The following is a 9111-nucleotide window of genomic DNA, read 5'->3' as shown; positions in this document are numbered from 1 at the left end:
ACAAACCCTCCTCTGCCAGCAACATCTTGGTAAATTCTTACAAATTCCCTAGAAGTCTGAGGTGTGGCTTAGTGGAGACCACTCTCATCTCAGGGTTTCAAGTTCCACTCCAGAGCCCTCCACACATAAGCCAGTCCCACACTCCAGGGTGGCATGGAACCAGGGAGAGGTATGATGGCAAACCATTGGCAAGCCAGGAAGGGAGAAGAGTAGATACAATAAGTGGGTGAACATTTGGCAGATGACATTCTCTGTAGCTGTAACATTATACTCTGCACTCTGTTCTATTACCCTGATGTACTTATGTAAGGTATTGCTTATGCAATACAATTCTTTTCACTGTATCTCGGTACATGGGACAATAATAAATCAAATCCAAAGTGGGGAAATCTTGTTACCATTGTACAAGGCATTGCTAACACTGGACCTTGATCTTCCCACCATCATTAAGTCAGGAGTGAGGATGTTCACTGATGATTGTACAATGTTCTGTACCATTTGTGAGCCCATTGAGACAGTCTGCGTCCAAATGCAGCTAGGCCTGGAAAATATCCAGGCTTGGACTGATAATAGGTAAGTAACATTCGCACCAGACAAGGACCAGAGAATCTAACTGTCGCCTCTTGACAGCCAATGGCATTATCACTGCTGAACCCCTCGATATCAGGAACCTGGAGGTTACCATTAAACTCAAACTGAACTGGACTAGCCAAATAAATACAGTTCGGAGCAAGAGACCCCCATCTCTGACAGAAATGTGATGGAAAACGCCCCACTTGCTTGGATGGGTGTAGCTCCAAAAACATCACCTTCACTGGGACGAACAGAGAGGCTGCTACATCAGTGAGGCGAGGTAGGCCAAGCGACAAAAGCTGGCGCCTGAGGATTGACGACTTTGTTATTAGTTGATAAAAACCAAAAGAACTGCGGATGCCATAAATCGGGAACAAAAACACAAGTTGCTGGAAAAGCTCAGCAGGCCCAGCAGCATCTGCGGAGAAAAATATCAGAGTTAACGTTTTGGGTCCTGCACGTAAACCGGCGTTTTCCCAGCCACCATCAGTTCCGAGGAAGGGTCACCGGACCCGAAACGTTAACTCTGATTCTTTTTTCCTTCACAGATGCCGCCAGGCCTGCTGAGCTTTTCCAGCAACTTGTGTTTTGGACGTTGGTTGAGGCTGGCTCTGACGGTGGCAAAGCGGTGGCAGAACGGGCATCGACGGAGACAACTACGAGGCGGGTCCAGTGGTCAGATACATGACTCCGATGTCGGTCAGTCCGGTGCAGGTGTTGGTGAGGCGTTGGCGGAGGAGAATTGGCCCGGTGGCAACAGATGGTATCTGTGGTGACTTTACTGTTGGTTGGGTCCGATGTAGAGAGCGGCGAGGCAGTGGAGGATGGTTGGCAGTGCAGGTATCATTGTCGATGAGCTGGCATAGGGCGGACATTCTTTTCAGCTTTATCTTTTCTTTCTCTTTCTTTCTTGTTCTTAGACTGTTTAAAAATGGCACCGGATCACTGTATTTTACTGTTTTTCTTAATGCAAAATACACACGACCATACAATCATCGTATTCAATAAAATCGTCACAACATCGAGAAGCTCGACACCATCCAGGACAAAGCAGCCCCCGCTTGACTGGCACCACATCCACAAACATCCCACTCCCTCCCCCACCGACGCTCAGTAACAGCAGTGTGTACCATCTACAAGATGCACTGCAGAGATTCACCAAAGATCCTCAGGCAGCACCTTCCAAAACCACGACCCACTTCCATCCAGAAGGACAAGGGGCAGCAGATACATGGGAACACCAGCCCCCTGCAAGTTCCCCTCCGAGCTACTCCCCATCCTGACTTGGAAATATATCGCTGTTCCTTTAGTGTCGCTGGGTCAGAATCCTGGAATTCCCTCCCTAAGGGGCATTGTGGGTCAACCCACAGCACATGGACTGCAGCGGTTCAAGGAGGCAGCTCACCCCCACCTACTCCAGCACAAGTAGAGCCCATCAATAAGTCCTGATGCAGTCGGTGACACTCACATTCCTGTGAATGAGTGAGAATGAAGCACCGTTTCAGATTCCTGTTTAAGGAGGGAAAAGCATTCGTTGGAAGCAGTGGGGAGAAGGTTTGTGTGGCTGGTTCCTGGGATGAAAGGACCCACTTTAAAGATTCAGCAGAGTGGGCCCACAGTCATTACAGGTGGGAGGAATCAGATAAGATCATATTGAAACTGTACCATTGTGAGGCAGGGTGGATGCTCAGAGGTTGTGCCCCTCGTGGAGTATCTAAAATTAGCAGGCCTAAAGTCAAAACAAAAGTTCTCCCATTTAAGACTGAGATGAGGAAGAATTTCCTCTCTGACTGAGTCGCTCGTGTTTGGAACTTTCCTCCAGGGGAGGTAGGTCAGTGAATTTCCTCAGGGCTGAAATTGACAGGTTTCTGATCGATGACTGAGTTCAGGATTACAGGAGACACAGGGGAGAGCGGGATCGAGGTCACAATTCAGCCTTGATGGGCTGAATGGCCTACTCCTGCTCCTACTCCTTATGGTCTCCAAATGCTGCCCGGCCAGAGGGGCTATCGTCTGACCTTACACCCCAGCTCTGTCTGCCTCCTCACAGATGTTCCAATAAAAAAAAAACCCTCCTCATGGTCCTGCCCCGTACTTATCCCTCAACCAATGTCACTAAATACAAAAAGAAAGATAAAAGCACAAGTTGCTGGAAAAGTTCAGCAGGTCTGGCAGCATCTGCGGAGAGAAGTCAGAGTTAACGTTTCGGGTCCGGTGACCCTTCCTCAGAACTGACCCTTCCTCAGAACTCTCAGTGTGTTAAATACTTAATAAGCTGAGGGTTACACAGTAAGATTCCAAGGTCGCGCGGAAGATGCTACAGGAGTGAAAGCCTTGGTTTTAAGATGTGAGACACCCTGATGGATTATTTCTCCAGCTGATCGGAGAGAAAGTGATTCTCCCTCCCTCCCTAACCCTGTTCTCCCGCATTCTTTGAAGGTATCCCTCATTCAGGCACAGGCTTCAGTTCAGACACAAGTGCCACAAAGCAGATCACACTGAAGAGGCAGACGCAATGCCAGGAGTCACTCAAATGGAGTGCAGGCCCCCAGGGGTTCACCAGAGGGTCAACGTCAGGCAGCAGCGCCTCAGGTAGCCCATTCCGAACAGGCCTAGCCACAAACAGGGAACTGGGCACGCTCCCATGACCCAGCCAGCCATGCGGCCAATCGGTGTGTCCCATACGATGCATGTCATCTCTTGTTAGCGTCAAAATCATAGAATCATAGAATCGCTACGGTGTGGAAACAGGCCCTTTGGCCCAACAAGTCCACACCGACCCTCAGAGCATCCCACCCAGACCCCTATAACCCACCTAATCTACAAAAGGCAGGAGCTTCATCAGCTGTATTCCTCAGTGCTCTCCATGTGGCTGCTGGGCAAACAGTAAAATGTGGCACCCCAGGACAGAGGCACGTAGTAACAGGAGTGGGCCACTTAGCCGATCCAACCTGCTCCACAATTCACTGCGCTGGTGGTTGATCACCCACTTCAATGCCTTTTCTCCCTATTAAACCTCATATCCTCCATATTGTTGGTACTTAGAAATCTCGATTTATACCTTAAACATAATGACTGAGCTTCCACAGCCTTGTGGGTGTATATACGCATATACATGCTAACCTCACAGTTAATTCCCAGCTCTACTTTGCTCATTCAAAGGCTTGTGGCCTATCCCAAACTGCTCTGGAGGAGGTGGTGAGCTACCATCTTGAACTGCTGCGGTCCTTGGGTTGTAGGTACAGCGCTGTAATAGAGGGAATACTGGGATTCTGACCTAGCAACAGAGACAGAATGACAATAAAGTTCCCAACAGGGTGGTGCGTAGCTTGTGGGGAGCCTGTAGGGGGGCTGTTCCCATGTGTCACTCCTCTAGTCTTTCTAGGTGGTAGAAGTCACAATTTTGGAAGGTGCTGCCTGAGGACCTTTGGTGAGTTTCTGCAGTGCATCTTGTAGATGGTACACACTGCTGTTACTGAGCGTCGGTGGGGGAGGGAGTGGGATGTTTGTGGATGTGGTGCCAATCAAGCGGGGGCTGCTTTGTCCTGGATGGTGTCGAGCTTCTTGAGTGTTGTTGGGGCTGTACCCCATCCAGGGACAAGTGGGGGGTATTCCATCACACTCCTGCCTTGTGCCTTGTAGATGGTGGCACAGGCTTTGGGGAGTCAGGAGGGGAGTTACTCACCACAGGATTCAAAGCCTCTGACCAGCCTGTGAAATCACAGCATTTATATGGCTGTTCCAGTTCAGTTTCTGGTTAATATTAACCTTACAGGATGTTTATAGTTGTGGGGGATTTGCAATAGTTACACTATTGATCATTAATGATGATGGTTGGATTCTCTCTTGTTGGTGAAGATATTGCCCTGGCATTTGTGTGGCACAAATGTTATTCGCCATTTAACAGTCCAAACTATTTTGCTGCTTTTGATCATGGACTGCCTCAGTATCTGAGGCGTCGTGAATGGTCCTGAACATTGTGCAACCACCAGAGAACATCCCCACTTCTGACCTTATGCTGGAGGGAAGGTCATTGATGAAGCAGCTGAAGATGGTTGGCCCTAGGGCACTGCCCTGAGGAACTCCTGCAGAGATGTCCTGGAGCTAAGAAGACTGATCTCTGACAACCACGACCATCCTCCTATGTGTAAGGTATGACTCCAACCACTGGAGAGTTGGCCAGTTCCATTGGCTCCGGATTTGGTTGGGTATGTTGATGTCTCATTTGGCCTTAGTGTCACTTTCATGTGCCCTCTTGAATTCAGCTTTTTTGTCCATGTTTGGATCAAGGCTATCATGAAGTCAGGAGCTGAGATGTCCTTGCAGAATCCAAACTGAATGCCAGTGAGCAGGTCATTGAGGAGAAAGTGCCAATTGGTAGCACTGTTGATCACACCTTTTATCATTTTGCTGACAATCACTGGCCAGATTAGCTTTGTCCTGCTTTTTGAGGTTAATCTGGACAATTTTCCCGGTTGCTGGGTAGATGCCAGTTTGGTAACTGTACTGGAATCACTTAGGTAGCTCTGAAGTACAAGTCCTTAGCTCTATTCCTGAAATGTTGTCGGAATCCAATGTGTTTGCAATATCCAGAACCATCTGCTATTTTTTGATATTACATGAGAGAATTGGCTGAAGACCGGTATCTATGATGCTGGGATGGATCATCCACTCTGCATTTCTGGCTGAAGATTGTTGCAAACGCCTTAACTTCTGCAGTGGTGTGCTCCATTCCCTATCATTACAGAAAGGGATATTTGTGGATCCTCCTCCTCCTGTCAATTGTTTAATTGTTCACCATCATTCATGACTTGATGTGACAGGATGACAGAGCTTAGGTCTGATCTGTTGTATGTGGGATCCCTTAGCTTTGGCTATTGCATGCTGTTTCTGCTACTTGGCATACAAAATGGGCATGTACCTTCACCAGGTCTACACCTCATTTTTAGGAATACCTGATGCCTCTTTCAGTATGTTCTCCTGTACACTTCAATCAACCAGGGTTGATCTCATGGCTTGGTGGTAATGGTGAGGTGGTTTTTAACATGACTCAGTAAATACCCTGTTAATATTAATATGCCCCAATGCAATTCCCATAAATACTAACATATCTTAGGAAACTCCCCATCAACATTTAAAAAATGCCAGTCAACTCCCATCATGAATGCTTGTTAATAAACGTCCATCAAAGTTTACACAGAAAACTTCCTGTCAATATTAAGACATCGCAGTAAACTCTAGACTTTACTAACACATCACAGGATACATGTTTGTCAATATTAACACAATCCCAATAAAAGACCAATTAGGGAAGAGTGACCATAATATGTTGAATTTTTCATTATGTTTGCAAAAAATGCAGTTGAAACTGAAGCTAGATCTGAAATGTAAATAAAGGACGCAATTCAGGAATTAGGGTTGGTTGGCTGTGGTTGATTGCGAAAATATAAAAGGTTTGATGGAAGAAAAGCAATGGCTAGCATTTAAAGAATTTAATACATTGTCTACAACAAACTTTGAAAAGCACAATAACCCATGAGAATTGAGTCAAACATGGCTATTGAAGGATTATATTAGATCGAGTGAGAAGCCTTATAAAGTTGGCAAAAAAAAATTGGTAAGCCTGAGATGTAAATTCAGCAAAGTAGGGCTAACGAACTGATAAAGAAAACGAGAATCCGAACTAATGAGAAATCTAAAACAGAATAGTAAAAGCTTCTCTATGAATGTGAAGCAACTGCAGAGCGTCACACTTACCACACAGACAATTACAGTGAGATTTGATTAAAGTGTAGAAAATTTTGGGAGGCCTAGATAAAGTGGATGGTAAGGGCTTATTTACCTAGGGACCGTTGGTTTAAAGTGATTGGTATAAAGGTTAGATGGGACAGGAGGAGATATATCTTTTCTCTTAAAGAGTGGTTGGGGATAGTAGCAATGGAAACTCTCAACTGGTTTCAGAGATACACAGTTTGTGTCTCGTAACCTGTAGCGCTACAGACTGAAGGCTGGAAAGTGGAATTAGGCACGATGGCTCAATATTCTGCATTCGGTGGGCAGAGTGGCCTTTTTCAGTGCTGTAAACGTTCTCTGATTCTGTACGTTGGTAAGTTTTGAACCCAAGTCCTCAGCGCATGAAGCTGGCTCCCTGGATGACTGATCCCAGTAGGCACTGCCAACCCTTTGCATTTTACTATTTCAAGCTCTAGGGAGGAGTCACTGGCCATTGTAATGAAAAAATTAAATCAGTGCAATTGAGCAAGAGGAGGGAGGCTGATAGCATAACAACATCGTCAAGCCTCCTTTTCTGCACTGACAATAATCATGTCCCGAAAACTTCCAGTCAGCATGTTACACTGGAAATTAAATCACCAGCATCTCTCTGAATAACTGGGCATTGTGTGTACGTGATAACAGTATTGATACAGGCAGTATGGAGGTATTTTACAGTCAAGATAAACTTGTGCTATCACATTTAAGGACAGATATGGAGAAGGTTGCTGCTTTGTCAACCAATCTCGGACAGAACCTTAATATCCCAGAGGTTAAAATGTAGGAGCGGAGCTAAGGAAGACCATCAGTCCATTGGGATCCAGTCATTCCCAGACCACATATAACCTCTGTACACTGAAACAAAGGCCTGCATTCCTATAGCTCCTTTCATTACCTCAAGACATCACAAACTTGCCTGACAACCAAATAAACAGGGTAAATAGGAGCAGGAGTAGGCCACTCTGTCCCTTAATCCTACTCTGTCATTCAAACAGGTCAGCTTTTTATTTGTTCTGGGTGTCGCATTTTATTGCCCAGAGGGCATTCGAGAGTCAGTCATATTGCTGGGGTCTGGGATCATACGCAGACCAGAACAGGGAAGGACAACTGACTTTTCATCCCCAAGGGGCATTAGTGCAGGGTAAGGGACATTTTACAATTGACAGCGACAGACAGCGTTTTAGTCCAGATTTTTATTGAATTCAAATTTTCACCAGCTGCTGTGTTAGGATTTGAACTCTTGTCCTCAGCACTCTTGCTGGGATCTACTGGATTACTAGACCCAGGGACAATACCAACAAGCCATTGCCTTCCTTCAAGCTGATCTTCGACTTTAATCGTTTGTTTGCACTATCCCCACATCCCTGGATTAGTCTCCAGGTGTCTATCAATCTGTCTCTCTGACAGAGAGAGAGAGAGAGGGACTCAATGAGTGACCCTCCACAGCTCTCTGGGTGAGAGTCCGAAAGATTCACCATCTTCTGAGCGAAGAAATCCCTCCTCATTGTAATTCTGCCTCTTGTTGGGAGACTGTGCACTAGACCTCACAGCCAGAGGGAAAGACCCCTATCCAGTCCCTCTCATGCCTGGTAAGAGATTTGTTAGTTTAAGAACGAAGAACAAAGAAAATTACAGCATAGGAACAGGCCCTTCAGCCCTCCAAGCCTGCGCTGATCCAGATCCTCTATCTAAACCTGTCGCCTATTTTCCAAGGATCTGTATCCCTCTGCTCCCTGCCCATTCATGTATCTGTCTAGATACATCTTAAATGATGCTATCGTACCCGCCTCTACCACCTCAGCTGGCAACGCGTTCCAGGCACCCACCACCCTCTGCATAAAGAACTTTCCACGCATATCTCCCTTAAACTTTTCCCCTCTCACCTTGAAATCGTGACCCCTAGTAATTGAGTCCCCCACTCTGGGAAAAAGCTTCTTGCTATCCACCCTGTCTATACTTCTCATGATTTTGTACACCTCAATCAGGTCCCCCCTCAACTTCTGAATTTCTAATGTAAATAATCCTAATCTACTCAACCTCACTTCATAGCTAGCGCCCTCCATACCAGGCAACGTCCTGGTGAACCTCCTCTGCACCCTCTCCAAAGCATCCACATCCTTTTGGTAATGTGGCGACCAGAACTGTACGCAGTATTCCAAATGTGGTCGAACCAAAGTCCTATACAACTGTAACCTGACCTGCCAACTCTTGTACTCAGTACCCCGTCCGATGAATGAAAGCATGCCATATGCCTTCTTCACCACTCTATCGACCTGCGTAGCGACCTTTGATGGGTTAAATGGGATTCCGTCTAATTTTGAAAATCTAGAAAAATACTCTCCTCAGTTCTCCTCACTGGATATCCGGAAATCAATTCCAGTGAACCTTCGCTGCGGTCCCTCTATGGCAAGTATATCCTTGCTTAAATGAGGAGACTAATACTGAACACAGTCCTCCAGGTGCATTCTTACCAAGGCTCTAGACAATTGCTACAAGACTTTGCTATTCCCATACTCACATAACTTTGCAATGAAGCCCAGTCTACTGTGTGCCCTTCAAATTGCTTGTTGCACCTGTATAGAATCACAGAATCTCGACGGTGCAGATGGAGGCCATTCAGCCCATGAATTCTACACTGACCCCCTGAAAAGCATCCCCCACCCAGACTTACCCATTTCCCTGTAACCCTGCATTTCCCGTGGCCAATCCACCCAGCCTACACATCCCTGGGCACTATGGGACAATTTAGCATGGCCAATCCACCCT

General features: G+C 46.4%; 1 protein-coding gene across 1 annotated transcript in view; it reads left to right on the top strand.

Annotated features, from left to right (window-relative positions):
* Window positions 1-1266: 1266 nt before the first annotated feature.
* Window positions 1267-9111, top strand: part of LOC109922237 (POU domain, class 5, transcription factor 3) — a 25985-nt gene continuing 18140 nt past the window's right edge. Inside the window, exon 1 of the mRNA XM_048616687.1 lies at window positions 1267-1413. Coding sequence (XP_048472644.1) covers window positions 1267-1413 — 147 coding nt within the window. The remainder of the gene's footprint in view (window positions 1414-9111) is intronic.

The sequence above is a fragment of the Rhincodon typus genome, chromosome 35 (assembly GCF_021869965.1).
Source record: "Rhincodon typus isolate 14 chromosome 35, sRhiTyp1.1, whole genome shotgun sequence".
NCBI classification, from domain to species: Eukaryota; Metazoa; Chordata; class Chondrichthyes; order Orectolobiformes; family Rhincodontidae; genus Rhincodon; species Rhincodon typus.
Note: the sequence above shows the minus strand (reverse complement) of the source record. Positions and strands in the feature narration are given on the sequence as shown.